A 19394-nucleotide genomic window follows, 5' to 3' on the forward strand; every position below is an offset into this window, starting at 1 on the left:
GAAACACTACAATAACATAACATTGATAGAGGTTACAATTTTTTTTCTAAACTTTTAGATACGGGGGCACATGTGCAGGTTTATTACATGGGCATCTTGCACTCAGGTAGTGAGCATAGCACCCAACAGGTAGTTTTTCAACCCATGCCCTGTCTCTCCCTCCCCCTCTAGTAGTTCACAGTATCTATTGTTCCCATGTTTATGCCTATGGGTGCTCAAAGTTTCACTCCCACTTAAAAGTGAGAACATGTGGTATTTGGTTTTCTGTCCCTGCACTAATTTGCTTAAGATAATGGCCTCCAGCTCCATCCATGTTACTACAAAGGACATGACTTCATTCTTTTATTCCATGGTGTATGTGTACCACATTTGCTCTATCCAATCTGCTTGTAGATGGGCACCAAGGTTGATTCCATGTCTTTGCTCTTGTGAATAGTGTGGCAGTGAACATAGGAGTGCAGGTATCTTTTTGGTATAATGATCTATTTTCCTTTGGATATATATACCCATAATGGGATTGCTGGGTCAAATGGTAGCTCTGTTTTAAGTTCTTTGAGAACTCTCCAAACTGCCTTCCACAACGGCTGAACTAGTTTATAACAACAGTGTATAAGCATTCCCTTTTCTCTGCAGCCTCGCCAGCATCTAGTTTTCGCCTTTTTTTTTTCTAAGAGATAAGGTCTCACTGTGTTCCCCAGGCTAGTCTCAAACTCCTGGACTCAAGCAATCCTCCTCCGACCTCGGCCTCCCAAAGTGCTGGGATTATAGGTGTGAGCTGCTGTACCTGACCTGACTTTTTAATAATAGCCATTCTGACTGGTGTGAGATTATATCTGATTGTGGTTTTTGATTTGCATTTCTCAGATGAGAGTGATGATGAGCATTTTTTCATGTGTTTGTTGGTTGCTTGTATGTCTTGTTTTGAGAAGTGTCTATTCATGTCCTTTGCCCATTTTTTAGTGTTTTTTTTTTTAATTTTTTGCTTGTTAAGTTTCTGATTATAGATTCTGGATATTAGATTATTGTCAGATGCATAGTTTGAGAATATTTTCTCTCATTCTTTAGGTTGCCTGTTTACTCTCTTGATAATGTCTTTTTATTGCTTTATCTCCATTTTGCAGATAAGAAACAGGTTTTAGAAGTTTCAGATATTTGTTCAAAGTCATACCATGAAGTACAAAGCTGTTTTTTAACCCATGCCTTTCTTAAGTTCCAAATCCATAATGCAGAAACCATGCTGGGCATTAAGGAATCCTACCTTCAAAAGAAATGAGAAGGCTGGAGATAGTGGCTCATACCTGTAATCACATCTGTAAGCACTTTAGGAGGGTAAGGCAGGAAGATAGCTTGAGCCTAGGAGTTTGAGATCAGCCTGGGCAACATAGCAAGACCCCGTCTCTACAAAATAATTTTAACATTAGCCAGGTGTGGTGATACACACCTGTAGTCCCGGCTACTCAGGGGGCTGAGGTGGGAGGATCATTTGAGCCTGGGACATCGAAGCTACAGTGAGCCATGATTGCACCACTGCACTCAAGCCTGGGAGAGACCCTGTCTCAAAAAAAAAAAAAAAAAAAAGAGAAAGAAAGAAAGAGGCCTGACGCAGTGGCTCACGCCTGTAATCCCAACACTTTGGGAGGCCGAAGGGGGGGGGGGGGGGGCGGTGGATCACAAGGTCAGGAGTTCAAGACCAGCCTGGCCAATACGGTGAAACCCCATCTGTACTAAAAATACAAAAATTAGCTGGGCGTGGTGGTGGGCATCTGTAATCCCAGCTACTCAGGAGACTGAGGCAGGAGAATGGCGTGAACCCGGGAGGCGGAGCTTGCAGTGAGCCGAGATCACACCACTGCACTCCAGCCTGGGTGACAGAGAAAGACTCCGAAAAAAAAAAAAAAGAGAGAGAAAGAGAAAAAGAAATGAGGAGAGTTTAAAAGCATTCCACAAAGTCAGTGGTTAATGTTAATTTGTGTATATGTAATTTGTGTATATGTTAATTTGTGTAGTGTGCTTTGTGATAATTTAGAAGCAATTAATTCTGGATAGACATGTGTATTGTATGTAATGACAGACTGTAATGTAAAATACTGATTGTAATGTTTTATTTTGGCCAAAAAAAAGGTGTGGGGTGGGGAGTAATTTTCCTCAAAATCATTATCTGGCAGGGTGGGAGGCTGTTTTTCTTTTGTATACAGAGAAACAGAGTCCCAGGTAGGAATATTTGTGTATTCATGGCAGTTTGGCAGACCCTTGGAATATAACCTTCTTCATGGTCCATGTTCTAGTCCTGCCTTGAGAACCCTCTTTTGAGTAAAGAAAATCTTCAAAAACCCATCTCTGGGTTTCATCCTGAGGATCCAGGACCGGTGTTCTCTTTCTTAAGAGGAAAAAAAATCACAATGGTAGAAAATTCTTTTCAAATCCTACTGTAGTCTCGACTGATCTCTCTTCTCATTGCTCTTCATTGGCCTCTTCAACCCTTCTGACTGTATATTAGAAATAATTATTATCAGCATTAAAACAACTTTGTCTATTTTAATTATTTTCTTTATGTTAACTATTTTCTTTTTAGAGTTGCTTATCTGTTTAGCAGGCCACTGCATTAGCCTTGAGCTAGTATTGTAAGATGCAAAATTATGTTGCCGGCATCAGTTGGGAATTTCATGGAATTTGCTTCTATTTGACTATATTTCCAGATGGAACCATGTGCCAAAGTGTTTGTTTTGGGCCTCCATGAAGTCATTACTTTGCAGTGATCTGTAGCTAGACTGCTCTCTCTTGGGACTAACCTGTGTGACTAATTTGAGTAGGAGGGTGATAAACTTTGTTACCACTTAAAAAGGGGCTAAAAATACTTCTTTTTTTAAAAACCCCTCTCCATATTATCTAGCAACACTCTTTGAGGGATAATGGAAAGGAGGTGATAAAGATTAGAGCTGATTGGGAAGGTTCTGAATGCCCAAGTTTCATTTAGGAAGCTTCACACCTCTGAGCCCCAGGGAAGAGTTTGGACCCCAGGCTTTTACAGGTTTGTAGTAAAATCTGAGCTGCCCAGAACACTCTGTGGCTAATGGCTTTTGCAGAAGTGATTCTACAACTAAAGATGCCAATCAACTAAGCTTGTATTGGTTCATCGTCCAGATCTAAAAATGATTGTTGAGTTATTGTGCTAAATATTTCTAAGAAATGCTTCTTTTTAAGTTGCAGTCTTATGATCAAAACACAGTAAATGAAGGGCTTCCCTGAAAGGTGGAGCCAGTAGACTTGATTTGGAGATGAAGCATATACCGAACTCGAAGACTGGAGAGGTATTTTTGCCTTAACCCTGTCTCTGATTCACTGAGGGACCTTGGATAAGTCACAGTCTTCCTGTCTCATGTTTCTTTTACTTAAAAATGAAAGCATGGATTAGGCTAGCTCTTCGTCAAACCTCCCTTCTCAATTCATCTTCCTAATCACAGAACTCTTTTTCTAATAAAATTTTATGCAGGACCCCAATCTGTAAAACAGATACAAGAAGATATGCTTTGGTTAATGGAGGGCACAGGGAGAATCTCTCTCTGGCTTCAGTTCTGGCCCCTGAGGCTCTTTCCTGTCTAGTTGAGCTTTCTTTAAGAGCTCTTCCAGCTGTGGCATTCCATCCATTATTCTAATTAATGTGAATTGAGTATTACTAATATCAGGTTTGGGTTTTTTTTTTTTTTTCACTTAGTACCCACATCATAGAGCAAAAAAAAGTGGTTTTAAATTGCAGAATGATTTAAGCTAGTAGAGGGTGTCATTCATTGATATTAAAGATTAGTACTGGTCTAAACATAGCACTATTAGAAGTTACAGAAATTCACAATAGAAACCCTCTTCCTCTGTCCCAGAATGCATGGAGCAAGAATGCAGAATGGGGAAGTAAATGATAAACCTGCAACCATTAGTGCTCACTTTCTAAGCTTCCCACTGAGTACTGGGATACAGCTCTCTCTTCCTTCCTCTCCTTCCTCAAATCCTACATTCCTACACCATTGCTGAGCAGGTTGCAATTTTGGCCTAGAGTGATTACTCCTGATTACTCCTGTCCCTCTCTCTGACTGGAGCCAGGTCTGAAGTACTCTGTTTTCCACCTGTCATCTCAGCCAAGACCTTGCAGATTCAATACTAAACTGTTGTATAGGATTAAATTCTGAGCCTTCTAGGAAAAGTTTCAGAATGTGTTTCTTTGCTGTTGTTAATTGCAAAATCAACAGACCTCCCTCCCAGGGAGAGGAGTTTCCTTCTCCTTTAGTGGGCTTCCCTCTAGCAATTCAGGAGCTGCTAGAAGCAGATTAACACCTACAGTTCCAGACCAGCTTAGAGCTCACTTCATTTCCCACTGTGCAGCATTTCACCAACCCATGGACCTATGGCTAGTCATTCCTGCCTGTCCTGCGCCAGGGCCTTTCCCAGCCAGCAGTCTTCCCACTGACTGTTAGAACTATACTCTCTAGCTCAGGCTTTCTCCAAAAAAATAAAAAATCATAGTGCTGCTTCGCATTTTCTCTCAACTTCGCATTTTCTCGCAAAGCGCTAGGCTTTGTCCTAAGCACTTTATTTATTTATTTATTTATTTATTTATTTATTTATTTATTGAGACAGAGTCTCACTCTGTCACCCAGGGAGGAGTGCAGTGGCATGATTTCGGCTCACTGCAACTTCCACCTCCCGGGTTCAATTCTCCTGCTTCAGCCTCCCAAGTAGCTGGGACTATAGGCGCACGCCACCACTCCTGGCTAATTTTTGTATTTTAGTAGAGACAGGGGTTTCACCACATTGGCCAGGCTGGTCTCAAACTCCTGACCTAAGATGATCCGCCCACTTCGGTCTTCCAAAGTGCTGGGATTATAGGCGTGAACCACCACACCTGGCTGTCTGCCCCCCGCCCCCCGCCTGTCCTAAGCACTTTAAATGTGTCAACTCATTTGGTCTCTTTGAAAAGAGTGGCCAGGTGAAGGCTGAAGGACCGGATAAGTGCAGTTTCCAGAATACTTCTTAGCTAGTTATAGCCTAAGACTTGCAGACAGGCAGCCTGGGAAGATCTCAAACAAGTAACCTTCAATGAAAACATACAGTTTTGAGAATTGAGATATTTGACAAATGATTGAGCCACTCGAGTTGCTTATGTATGAATGTGCTTGTTTAGCAGGTAGAGTTATTATTCTCTTATGTTCAAATTTATTAACAAGGGTTTAATTTCATTCCAAACAGATTGTGTCAAGGTGACTATGTAGTACAGAAGTACAGTGAAATATGAGATTCCTGAGCCTTTAGTAGATGCTGAGCTGGAGACCCCCGTTAGTGCTACCTCTTTCTAAACAGCTCCAGCCATGAAGCTTTTGACCTTTTCACCTTTAAACTTTGTTTGAACTTGGAAAGAAGACTTTTGAATTGTTAAAAAAAAAAAAAAAAAAAAAAGTAGAAGGAGGAGAAAGAAAGACAAGGGAAAAAAAAAGGTTAGGGAGGCTACAAAAGAGATGTGGAGACTGGGGGAAAAGGACTGATTATATGTTAGCTTAACAGTAATACCAGGAAAATAATCCTCCTCTTGTCTAGGAGTTTCTGCTACTGGGAGCCACAGGGTAATCAGCTCACATGACATACCCAGAGGCGAATGCTAGCCTGTGCTGTTTTTGAACATATTCAAACAAAGGCTGATTATCCAAACAAGAATTTGGACTGCAGCAGTCGGACCAGTTAAATTATAGTTAGTAAAACTTGGTGCCTTGTGAGCTTGGAATGTTACAATTGCAGCTGGATCTTCGTTTGTCAGGCAGCCTTACTGCACAATAAAACCAGAGATTTTTATCTCCCCAGGACTCAGTTTAACTCCTTGGGTGCAAACAGAAAAGTGCCAGCTATCATACCTCAGAATCCTGGCAACATCTGTCCCCACTCCTGTCAGAGTTCATGAGGCAGTGGCATTTTCGTGGTGTTCTGTAGGAAAGTGGGAGGACAGGGGCAAGTTGCTCTTCTTCTTAGATCTTATGTTGGAGATAATAATTTTTATTTATTCATTACTTTAACAACATTTTTTTTTTTGAGATGGAGTCTCGCTCTGTCGCCCAGGCTGGAGTGCAGCGGTGTGATCTCAGCTCACTGCAACCTCCGCCTCCCAGGTTCAACCGATTCTTCTGCCTTAGCCTCCTGAATAGCTGGGACTACAGGCACCCGCCACCATGCCTGGCTAATTTTTTTGTATTTTTAGTAGAGACGGGGTTTCACTGTGTTAGTCAGGATGGTCTTGATCTCCTGACCTCGTGATCCACCTGCCTCCGCCTCCCAAAGTGCTGGGATTACAGGCGTGAGCCACCGCACCCGGCCACTTTAACAACATTTATTAAGTGTTACTATGGACAAAGCCCTGTGTTAGTACTCTACTTATATACAAATGGCTATAAAAAGATGGTATAAAGTAGTCAATTGTAAATAGGTTTCAAAATGTTGTGAGTAAGTGGAGGGATGATGGAGAAGGTAAAAAAAAAAAAAAAGGCTTTTTGGAGAAGGTATGATTTGAGCTGACTTTGTGGGAAAGTAGGATTGAATCTTTAAATGTGGCTCTCAAAGTGATTTTATGCAGCAGGAACAGCACAAAGGAAAAATTGGAGGCAGGAAAGTTGGATCCTGGATGTGAAGGAAGGTAATAAAAGAGAAGACTGAAAAAGTAGAATAGCCTCTGCATAGCGGACTTAGGATGCCAGGCCTGAGAGTGGACTTCCTTTGGTAAAGCAAGAGGAAGCCATTAAAAAGTTATCTTTTTTACATAGCTGTCAAATAATAATAAGTTAACATGTATTGAAAGGTTACCATACTGAGAGGTGGAGCCAGCTGGACTTCCTGGGTAGAGTGGGGACTTGGAGAACTTTTCTGTCTTACAAGAGGATTGTAAAACACACCAATCAGCACTCTGTAGCTAGAATTGTAAAACGCACCAATCAGCGCTCTGTAGCTAGCAAGGGGATTGTAACATATACCAATCAGCACTCTGTAGCTAGCAAGAAGATTGTAAAATGCACCAATCAGCGCTCTGTAAAACACACCAATCAGCACTCTGTAAAATGCCCCAGTCAGTGCTCTGTAGAATGCACCAATCAGCGCTCTGTAAAATGCACCAATCAGGATCCTAAAAGTAGCCGATCGCAAGGAGGATTGAAAAAAGGGCATTCTGATAGGACAGAAGTGGAACATGGGCGGGGACAAATAAGGGAATAAAAGCTGGCCACCCCGGCCAGCAGCGGCAACCCACTCAGGCCCCCTACCAGGCTGTGGAAGCTGTGTTCTTTCACTCTTCACAAGAAATCTTGTGGCTGCTCACTCTTTGGGTCCTTGCTACCTTTAAGAGCTGTAACACTCACCTCGAAGGTCCGCAGCTTCATTCTTGAGGTCAGCAAGACCCTGAACCCACTGGCAGGAACCAACCCTGGACACAGTACATGGGACACTGAATACTCAAAATAATTCTGGAAGAAAATAGAGACTCAGAGAAACGAAGTAACTTTCCCAAGACTGCTCAGCCCATAAGCAGCAGAGTCACGATTGAAATCTAGACTGACCACAGACCCCCAGCTCTTAACTGCTTTTTGTATTACTCTCTATTCCTTTTAAATTGGCTGACTTTATGATCATAATGCAAAATAGATTAGCCATATTTTTATATGGAGGCAGGAAGCTTGACTCTAATGGATCACCCATATTCCTGAATTGGATGATTATGGTAAAGAGAATTGCTTTACAGGGATGATTTTTATATTGGAGAAGATACAGTTATGATCACCACCCTGAGTTGGTTTAAATATATGGGTTATAACTTTGTATGAACAAGAGTTTTGTTTTTGTTTTTGTTTTGTGAGACACAGTTTCACTTTTGTCGCCCAGGCTGGAACAGTGGCACAATCTTGGCTCACTGCAAACTCGACCTCCTGGGTTCAAGCGATTCTCCTACCTCAGCCTCCTGAGTAGCTGGGATTACAGGCACACGCCACCACACCTGGCAGTTTTTCGTTTTTTTTGTTTTTTTTTTTTTTTGAGACGGAGTTTCGCTCTTGTTGCTCAGACTGGAGTGCAGTGGCGTGATCTTGGCTCACTGCAACCTCCGCCTTCCAGTTTCAAGCGATTCTCCTGCCTCAGCCTCCTGAGTAGCTGGGATTACAGTCGCCTGTCACCACACCTGGCTAATTTTTGTATTTTTAGTAGAGATGGGGTTTCACCACATTGGCCAGGCTGGTCTCGAACTCCTGACCTCGTGATCCACCCGCCTCAGCCTCCCAAAGTGCTGGGATTACAGTTGTGAGCCACCGCACCTAGGCACAAGAGTATTTCTGCTTGACCAATTCCATCATAACGAGATAATCTGCCCTCATAGCTATTTCTGACAGTGATTTATGGTAATGCAGAGCTGGCTTTGGCAGGTCTTATGTCTTTATGGCCTTGCTTTTTCTGAGCGACACATTTGCTACCATGGGTGTACGGCTCTCCATTTCCCAGTTTCCACGAGGTGTCTTCACCGTATTCTTATCCTCTGCTGACCCTGCCACTGTCTTGTTTTCTTTCCTGTCCTCTTTGATATACTCTGTTATTGTAAGCCAGGCTTGTGGCTTCTGGGAGGGGTGATTGGCAGGGTCAGTCAGACATAAGCACTGAAACGTGTGTCCCAGAGGTGGAAGCCAGATTTCCTCTCAGGGCCCTGAGGCTAACCTCCTGTGATGGCTTCATGGCTAGAAATAGCAAAAGTCGAAATGGATATTGCAGATAGTCCAGACAAGCAAACAGAAGTCCAAATGCTTGGGTACCTAAGATTTTTTTAATTTGTTCGTGTATATTTTTAGCAATAGAAGCAATATAGCATACCTTTGAGCCAGTTTTTCCTAGGTGTGCCAGGTGGGTTGGCGTTCACAGTTCTCAGGAGACAATCAGGTACTGATTTAGTGAGCTCATTTTTGAAATGCAAAAGCAAAAAGGAATAAAATAGCAGGTTACCGTAGTATAGATAGTAGGAGTTGATTGGCACCAACATCTTTATTTAGTTTGGGTTAGAACAGATTCTCTGCACATCAGATTTGAAGAGGAGATCTTAGTTTTTATAGCAGTACCATCAAAGATAGTTATATATCCAAGAGGAAAGCCTGAGTTTGAAATAATGATTAGCTCTACAGATTTTCAGCTTTTTGTTTTGGGGTTTTTTGTTTTGTTTTTAATTCAATTTGCAAAGCCTCTAGCAGATAGTTCTGAAACCTTTGTGAACGCTTTCTGTAACTTATGAAGGTTTTGGAAATTTGGTCTAGTGATGAGTAATTCTTTCTGACGTTAATCATTTGCATTTTATCAGTGGCTCCAAGATTAATATAAAAAGAGAACTTCATTTACTCTGAGTGATCATGTTTCAATGTGTTAATGTTTTAGGAGTAGCAGAGGATAACATGCAACTGTTAAGATCTAGATCATGCTAAAAGTATTAAAGTTGGCTTTCAGAGATTAGTTTTTTCCTACTTAAAATTAAGAACTTAAAGATTTTAATCAAGATAATCCTAAAATGTCTTAAGGTGCAACTTATTCCGGAGGTGATACCAGTTGGAATAGTAAAGACCAAAGGAGAAATTGTGAGTTAATGTTTACTTTTTTATTACTATTTTAATCAAATGGCTTTACAACTTGACCTTTTAAATGTGAATATATTTTTTTAAAAGAACACTCAGGTATGTGAAGCCATAACTGTTGTATTGGAAGTTCTCAGCCCTAAAAGTTCTGCACTTGAATGTTAAATATATGTGTGATAAAAATATTTTCATTGGGGTTTTCTGTGTGGGCATTTACATTCTCCTGGTGACAGGTGTTTTGGTGAAGAGAAAAGCATCTTGTAGATGTTTGGGATCTGTAACCATGCTGTCTCAACAGCAGCAGCAGCAGCAGCAGCAGCAGGAGCTACCATTTATTGAATGCCTGCTCTTATCATAGGCACTCCTCTAGGCACTCTACAGACATAATTTCTTCTCCTTACAACCATCCTGGTGGGTAGAATAGTATTTTTATTTCACAGATTCAAAAACAGCCTAAGAGAAGATAAGTGGTAGGGACAGGCTTTGAACTCAGGTTTCTCTGATTCCAAAGTCCATATTCTTTTCACTATACCATGATATTAAAAAGGAACAAGTAGGGCCAAGCACAGTGGGTCACGCCTGTAACCCCAGCACTTTGGGAGGTTAAGGCGGGTGGATCACTTGAGGCCAGGAGTTCGAGACCAGCCCGGCCAACATGGTGAAACCCCATCTCTACTAAAAATACAAAAAAAAAAATAGCCTGTAATCCCAGCTACTCTGGAGGCTGAGGCAGGAGAATCACTTGAACTCAGGAAGCAGAGGTTGCAGTGAGCTGAGATTGTGCCACTGCACTCCAGCCTAGACAACAGAGACTCTATCTCAATAAATAAATAATAAAAATGAACAAGTGTAGCTGACATTTATCTGAGACTTATCAGCCTTAGCACACATACACTAAAAAGTTTAAAACAGATTTTATGTTATTCACTAGAACAGATTCATTTACCTATATCATTGAGCCCTATAACTAAAGGGTCCATTTCTTTTAAATTGATCTCAGACACACAGAAGTATATCTTAACTAAAACTTTCTTCCCAAAAAGAAGCATTTTTAAAAGGTACCAAGGGCTGTTATTCTTAGAATGATTTGATGAAATCAAAAACAAAAATAGTTTAGGCTTTTGATTAGATTTCAATATGCCACTCTTACTAGGGAGCTTTCTCTTGTTTGGGCATGACAGGATTTTTGCCATGAGAAACCTTCTAGAGCTTCCGCCCCCTCAGTTCTCACTCTCCATCACTTACCCTTCAAAAGACTCTGAATAGCAATTACAATACAGTTAGGCTTTCTTTGCGGGACCCTCATATAGTGGGCACACTGAATATGTGGATTTAATATTAGAGGCTTGACTATTTGAATGTGATTGCAAAAGTCAGTGAGGTCTCTGTTATTACTACGAATTTGTAGGTTGGTATTTAGCTTAGCAAGTGGTGAAGCTAGTGAGTGAGCCTGTTTACCACCAAGTACCCACGTCTCCCTTTGGCTCTGTTGTTCTCTGCTTGTTTCATCTTGTGACTTAAAACACACACACCTTAGCCAACTGTTTATGCTAATGATGAAAGAGAAGTCAAAGTAAATAAGCTTAATAAAATAATAGTTTGAGCCTGCGCAGTGGCTCCTGCCTGTAATCCCAGCACTTTGGGAGGCCGAGGCGGGCGGATCATGAGGTCAGGAGATCAAGACCATGCTCGCTAACACGGTGAAACCCCATCTCTACTAAAAAAAAAAAAATTACAAAAAAAATTAGCCAGGTGTGGTGGTGGGTGCCTGTAGTCCCACCTACTTGGGAGGCTGAGGCAGGAAAATGGCGTGAACCCAGGAGCCAGAGCTTGCAGTGAGCCGAGATCGTGCCAATGCACTCCAGCCTGGGCGACAGAGGGAGACTCCATCTCAAAAAATAATAAGAATAATAATAGTTTGGAGGTAAAACCAGTCTAAAAAATGTACTTACCTATTTTTTCTCTACTAACAGCATTTAACATGTAAAATAAAATTTTGTTGAATAAATGTTAAATGTTTCTGAGAAATCTGAGAGCTTTCATAATAGTATAATATTCAGGTTTTTTCGTGTTTGTTTGTTGTTTACTAAAGAGGAATCATTTCTCAGTGTTAAGTATATCTGGGACCAGAAATGGCTCTTGTTATCCAAGGTAAAGAATCCAAATATTGGCCAGGTGTGGTGGCTCACACCTGTAATTCCAGCACTTTGGGAGGCCGAGGCGGGCGGATCACCTGAGGTTGGGAATTCGAAACCAGCCTGACCAACATGGAGAAACCCCGTCTCTACTAAAAATACAAAATTCACTGGGCGTGGTGGCACATGCCAGTAATCCCAGCTACTTAGGAGGCTGAGGCAAGAGAATTGCTTGAACCTGGAAGGCAGAGGTTGCAGTGAGCCAGGATCGCACCATTGCACTCCATCCTGGGCAACAAATGTGAAACTCTGTCTCAAAAAAAAAAAAAAAAAAAAAAATCCAAACATCAGGAAGAGAGTATAAATATCAGGGTCTGACCTAAAGGAGACCTTGAGATGTGTGCTGGTTAGCCCTTTGACAAATCTCACAGTACCTTAAAACACATATTTATAGCGATGTTTGAGTAACTTGGAAGTCTATCTTAGACCAAATACATGTTTGGTTAATGTTGCTAGGCATAAAGTGTAGCCCTCCTCCCTTCATATGAGATCCTTTAGACGTGACAAGACCCGCCTGTGATGCCTAGACCCTTCTTCCATTTAGAAGGACATCACTGAATGCAAATTTGCAAAAAGCTATGGCAGAACCTATGGTTAAAATCTCATAAGATGCAAAGAGTCTGGAATTTAAGAAGCTAAGGGAAAATATATGTCCAGAGCCTATCTTCTACCAGTCAGCCTTGTTTTTGCTTAGATAAGTTTATTCTTTTTCTGAGCCAATGTTGAATTGAAGTAATAGTGATCACAGCTTATCACAGTTCTCTAAAGATTATTGCCTCCTTCACTGCCTTCATGAATTAACACCAATTTCTTCCAAACAGAATTCTTTAAAAAAAAAAAAAAAAAAAAAAACTTTATTGAGCTATGATTGACATACAAAAAGCTATACACTTTTTTTTTTTTTTTTTTTGAGACGGAGTCTTGCACTGTCACCATGTCACCAGGTTGGAGTGCAATGGTGCCATCTTGGCTCACTGCAACCTCTGCCTCTTGGGTTCAAGCAGTTCTCCTGCCTCAGCCTCCCAAGTAGCTGGGACTACAGGCATGCACCACCACACCCATCTAATTTTTGTATTTTTAGTAGAAATGGGGTTTCACCATGTTGGCCAAGATGGCCTCCATCTCCTGACCTCGTGATCCGCCCGCCACAGCCTCCCAAAGTGCTGGGATTACAGGCATGAGCCACTGCGCCCTACTGCTATACACATTTAATGTCTACACTGTGATGAGTTTGGAGATACATATATACCTATCCATCACCTCCAAAAGTTTCCTGCTGCTCTGGCAGAATCTCTTTCTTATTTAAAGCTGAGTAATATTCCATTGTGTCTATATACTATATTTTCTTTATCCATTCATTCATGCATGGACATTTAGTTTGCTTCCACATCTTGACTATTGTGCATAATGCTACAGTGAACATTCCATACAGTGAAGTGGAGATACCTCTTCGAGATCCAGATTTCAGTTCCTTTTGATATATACCCAGCAGTGGGACTGCTGGGTCATATGGTAGTTTTATTTTTAATTTTTTGAGGAATGTCATAAGTGTGTCTCAAGAAAATATAAAGACAGTATAAGAAGACTTAGAATTGAGTACAGTTTGATTGAATCTAGGGTAATCACCATTATCCTGATTTTCAGGACTTTCATTCACTTACATTCCTTCATGTAGCACAGTTCCCTGCCAGAAACATCCATCATGGAGGAAGTGAGTACTAGAGACTTCAGGGAAAATAGTAACTTCTAACTATTTTATGTAGTTGAGGGATGAGTGTTTTGGTTCTTTCCTAAAGAGACGGAATCTGCTCTGTCAACCAGGCTGGAGTGCGCTGGTATGACCATAGGCCTCTGCAGCCTCAAACTCCTAGGCTCAAGCAGTCCTCCCACCTGGGCCTCCCGAGTAGCTGGGAATATCAGTGTGCACTACCACAACCTGCTAATTTTTTAAGTTTTTTTATTTTTTATTTTTTAAGAGATAGAGTCTTGCTATGTTGCCCCAGCTGGTCCTGAACCCCTGGCCTCAAGTGATTCTCCCTGTCTCAGCCTCCCAAAGGGATGAGTTTTAACATGCTAATTACTTTAAGTTTTAAAAGAATAATATGTCAAATTAAAGCATTTTTAAACCTCTTTTTTTTAACTCAAGTAATACATACTTATTATTTAAAAAGCTTAGGAAAAAACAGAAGAAGAAAGAAGAAAACTAAAATCACTTGTAATTTCCTTACCTAGAGTTAACAACTATTAACATTATGGTATTTATTAAGATTCTTCTATGCATTTGTATACACACATATATACGCTCTTTTTTGTAAAATGAAATCACACTGAGCTTATTTACCATTAAGTAATGAGTCTTACCTGTCCAGTAATTAATGTGTTTTCCTTTGCTTTTTTACTTAGCACTATATTGTGAATATCATGCACAAAGACAGTTTGGAAACAGGGTGACTAGAAGTCGACAAAAATATGTGTTACAAAAGAATAACAGTAGGTAAAATTCAGAGTATTATTTTAATTTACTGTTAAAATTACCCAAATCTCACATACTTTATTCAGTCTATATTTTTAAAAATTGGATATATAGGCCGGGCGCGGTGGCTCACGCCTGTAATCCCAGCACTTTGGGAGGCCAAAGCGAGCGGATCACGAGGTCAGAAGATCGAGACCATCCTGGCTAACATGGTGAAACCTCGTCTCTACTAAAAATACAAAAAATTAGCAGGGCTTGGTGGTGGGCGCCTGTAGTCCCAGTTACTCGGGAGACTGAGGCAGGAGAATGGCGTGAACCCAGGAGGCAGAGCTTGCAGTGAGCCGAGATCGCGCCACTGCACCCCAGCCTGAGTGACAGAGCGAGACTCCATCTCAAAAAAAAAAAAAAAAATTGGATATATAGGGAAGGAGCAATTTTTTAAAGATTTAACTGCAATTGCATAGTATTTTGTGATTTCATTATTCATCTTTCTAAATGTGGTGTAATAGACTTTAATTTTAGTAAGTGTATCAGTCCATTCTCACGCTGCTATAAGGACATAGCCGAGACTGGGTAATTTATAAAGGAAAGAGGTTTAATGGACTCACTGTTCTACATGGCTGGGGAGGCCTCAGGAAACTTACAATCGTGGCGGAAGGGGAAGCAAACAGGTCCTTCTTCACATGGTTGCAGAGAGAAGAATGAGTGCCCAGTGAAGGGGGAAGCCCCTTAGAAAACCATCAGATCTCGTGAGAACCAACTCACTAAAACAAAAACAGGATGGGGAAACCGCCTCCATGATTCAATTATTTCCACCTGGTCCCTCCCAGGACACATGGGGATTATGGGAACTACAAGTCAAGATGAGATTTGGGTGGAGACACAGCCGAACGATATCAGTAAGTATTTATTTTTATTTATTTTTTAGAGACAAGGTCTTGTTATGTTGCCAAGGCTGGATTCAACTCCTGAGCTCAAGTGATCCTCTCACCTCAGCCCCCCGAGAAGCTGGTACTACAGGCATGTACTAGCACACTCAGCTTAATTTTAGGAAGTATTTAAGCAAATATTATTGATCTGTATAAAACTGTTCATTTTAAAAAGTGAAAAGTTGTTTCCAAACAATTCAATTAGTTTTCTCTTTGGTAGAAAAATTTGGTGTCAATTAGTTTTTCTCTTTGGTAGAAAAATTGTATATGTTCAAATCAAAGTTGTAGAAGTACCTCCCTGCCTAACATTCAAGTGGTTTCAGATGGTAGGCTTTAACATAACAAGATGAGATATTGGGCTCTCAGAAAAAGCAGTTCCTAAGGGAACACCTACATTTAGTACTTCTTTTTCATGTTAATGAAGTTCTGTCTCATTGAAAGAAAAAAAAAGAGATTGTTGAGTGGAGGTACCTACTGCCTAGTGCAAAGTCAGGAAGGCTGTGGAGCTGATGGGCAGCTCTTCAGAATCCAGGGGTCCATTATTGGTACACTCAGCGTGAGGCTGAAGCTGGAAGGTCACCTCCTCTAACGTGAATAAAACTGAAGCTGTGAGAGCTCAGGTGATCCACCCAGGGTTCCACAGTGATTGAGAGGGCTGAGACTTTAGAATTCTGCCTTCTAACACCCAGATTTGGCCTACCTCACACACTGACAGGAATTCTCTTCTATCCTGGGAGAGTCTTACAACTATCACGACCTCATAACTGATCTAAGATGGCTTTCTGGAGATGGGCAAGTCAGGAATAGCTTTTAAATAGGTTGCTATGGCCAGGAACAGTGGCTCACGCTTGTAATCCCAGCACTTTGGGAGGCCGAGGCAGGCAGATGGCTTGAGTCCAGGAGTTCAAGACCAACCTGGGCAACATGACGAAACCCCATCTCTACAAAAGATACAAAAATTAGCCAGTCATGGTGACATGTGCCTGTAGTCCCAGCTATTGAGGAGGCTGAGGCGAGAGGACCACAGAAGCAGAGGTTGCTAAGACTGGAGATGGCGCCACTGCACACCAGCCTGGGTAACAGAGCAAGACTGTCTCAGGAAAAAAAAAAAAAAAGAAAGATTTATGTTGTTTCCCCCAGTCCCCTAGGTCTCTCCTTTTACTTCCACAACCAACCAGAAGTCAACGTAGGAGCCTTGGTGTTAGGTGTAGGCTAGGGATGGCACCTGACACGGCATCATTGGAGCCTGTGTACTGGAATTAGACCAGTTGCTACAGGTTAGCTCTGTTGGTTGTCAAGAGAATTTCCTTTTCTTTATTAAAATGCAAGTCATGCTTTCGTTTTAATACAGTATCAACCATTCAGCCTTGACATGATTTAAAATGAATATGGGTAGTTTTGCCTTTGAGAGTGTGTGTGTGTGTGTGTGTGTGTGTGTATGTGTGTAATAACCTAATTGACAAGCAATCATGACGTTTTCCATGAGCCTGATGTTATCCCATCATTCGGAGACCCATTTTGTTTAATTTGTTTTTTCATACAGTTTCTGGTGGGAAAAATGCATTGCTTTAGTACCGAAATTAACTTGATTGAAATGTCTTAGACTTTATCATTTCCAGTGGCTCAAAAGGTTATTTCCCAAGTGTTTAATTTTTTAAGTACAGTGTATATTAATTTCACTGCTACTTTCTGACATTCATCATTCCATGAGAAATTATCACAAATGAATACATCAGACTTTTATTTACACTCCAATTCCTACTCAATGTAAAGTTATTTAACTTTGACGATAGCATGCAAATTTGATAAAGATGAGGTTTTTAAAAACCTGAACCATTTATTGATTTGCTAAATATAATTTTCACATTTTCCTTATAGTATTCTATAATACATCTTTCAGAAGGAAAACACTTGAAAACTAATATAATCTTCAGGAACTGTTCAATCAGAAATAATGAGTGGAGAGGTCACTTATCAAACATATATTGTTTAAAATACTTATGTTTAAGTATTTCTAGTCTTTGAGGTAAAAAGTTCTGCCACAAAAAGTATGGATTCATGGGGCTTCTGAATTCTGTACAACATGTCACGATTTCTGCTCTTGGGCTAAAGATAGAAAGTAAAATAAAATGTTCTTTGTCCATTTAGTTATCCTTGACTCCATGAAATTCTCCAAAGTAATTACTGGTGACCACAATACCACCTACCAGCAAGAGCAGCATTGACCATGTGCCAAGTCCCTTATTGCTGACCACAGCTGCTCTTGACTACAGCAGATGTTTCTTCTTTTGCCTTGGCAGTAAAATTTTATTAAGCAGTTTTGCAAGTAGAGAGCAGCATACTCTACCTGATGAGTGACTGGAGATCTTAGCCCTTTTGTGCAATCAGCTTAGATTTCTCCTATCTACCATCAGGCCCCCGCCTCTAGGTTCCTTGGATCTCACCAACCAGGCCTCAGGCCTTGTAAACTGCAGTCCTCTTGGGTTTGCTTCCCTACCCACCCATGTAATTTTCCCAAAGAAAATAATGTTAGAAGAGCAGCCGCACTTGTGGTTACAACTTGCGGCATTAAAAGGCTGTCACATTGGAACTTTGCTCCTACCAGTTGTGGGTTTACAAAAAGGAGTTGGGGTACTTTGTTGGGATGTTTTGTTAGGATGCTTTTCTGAATTTTTCCACATCTCTTTGGTTTGGATGTTGACTTGGAAATCTCTTTTGAATTAGCTTCTTTTGGAGAGCTTTCTGCTTTTCTGAGCACTTCCTGAATCCTTTCCCCTTCAAAACCACCAAGGGAACTTCTTCTGATCCTATCTCTTTTGTAGGTGGTACCCTATTTGAGTCCTTCTGAAGACTGGAGCACATAAAGGCCTGATTTTTTTTCTGAGTTGGATTGGATGGTTTAACATAATTTGTCTCTATGTTTTCTGTCCTGGGTAAAGGAATATATTTGTGAGTTGTGGCTGATACTACTTTAAAAAATTCCAAAAAGAAAATCTAAAGGACCATTCCTATGATTATTGCAACCCATTTCTCAGGTCTTTCAAAGAAAACAACTCGTAAAGATACTGGCAGTTGAAGGTCTAAGTCCCAGCCTGGCATGAATTCCCAGAGAGCCTTGGGGCTTGGGAGGAGGGGTAAAATACAAGATTAGAGTGCAAAGTCCATCTGGTGAGAATTTGTCTGGTTTGTGCTTCCTCAGCAGGGAGGAAGTAGCAGTGACCTCAGTCCTGAATGGTTATTTCAGAAGTGTATCATGGTGGGAATTTAGCCAGCTTTGTGGCGGATGACCAACCCTGATAGCCTGATTTTTAAGGCCCCTAACACAAATGATACCAGGACTTCTTTGAATATTCTATTTAGTCTGTACTAGGACACATAGGACAAGATGAGTGACTATTTTAGACCTATAGGTCAAGAAGTTTGAAGCAATATATTCACCTTTTACACTTCAAACCACTTAGAGTATCTTAAAGAAGTAGTGTACTGACAAATACTTATAAAACTTCCTTCTTCTTTGCTCTTAAAGATAAGACATTGTTTTAGATGAATATATATTCTTTTCCTATGTATTCTACTATTCCTGAAAAAATTTGTTTTTAAAATAAGAAACTTGGCTGGGCTTGGTGGCTCACGCCTGTAATCCCAGAACTTTGGGAGGCCGAGGCAGGTAGATCACCTGAGGTCAGGAGTTTGAGACCAGCCTGGCCAACATGGTGAAACCCCATCTCTACTAAAAATACAAAAAATTAGCCGGGAATGGTGGCGGATGCCTGTAATCCCAGCTACTAAGGAGGCTGAGGCAGGAGAATCACTTGAACCCAGGAGGCAGAGGCTTCAGTGAGCCGAGATCACACCACTGCACTCCAGCCTGGGCAACAAGAGTGAAACTCCATCTCAAAAATAAATACATAAAATAAAATAGAAACTTGAAAATAATACCAGCACTGCTAGAGTGGGTATTTGGCTCAGTTCAGGCCTGTGCCTTTTTTTGATGTTCCCAGAGCAGAGCACTCCTTAAACTAGGATGAGAAAAGTTAATTTTAATCCTCCAAAGGCTTATTTGCTAGCACAAAAGGTCATGAAACACACCCAAAACTATATTGCTAAAATCTGAAGGAGAGAGATCTCAACAGCAGAGATGGACTCTAGTGTCCCAACATAGAATTGTGTCTCTGGCTGA

At 40.9% G+C, this 19394-nt stretch overlaps 1 protein-coding gene across 16 annotated transcripts in view; it reads left to right on the top strand.

Annotated features, from left to right (window-relative positions):
* BCAS3 (BCAS3 microtubule associated cell migration factor) overlaps nt 1-19394 on the top strand; it is a 703320-nt gene that overhangs the window by 541968 nt on the left and 141958 nt on the right. For 8 of the 16 annotated variants that reach the window (XM_063655621.1, XM_063655625.1, XM_063655623.1 and 5 more), the window contains one exon: nt 9564-9620. The exons of the other annotated variants lie outside the window; for them this stretch is intronic. In XM_063655621.1, the coding sequence (XP_063511691.1) occupies nt 9564-9620 (57 nt within the window). The remainder of the gene's footprint in view (nt 1-9563; nt 9621-19394) is intronic. 16 annotated transcript variants of the gene reach the window in all.

The sequence above is a fragment of the Pongo pygmaeus genome, chromosome 19 (assembly GCF_028885625.2).
Source record: "Pongo pygmaeus isolate AG05252 chromosome 19, NHGRI_mPonPyg2-v2.0_pri, whole genome shotgun sequence".
NCBI lineage: Eukaryota > Metazoa > Chordata > Mammalia > Primates > Hominidae > Pongo > Pongo pygmaeus.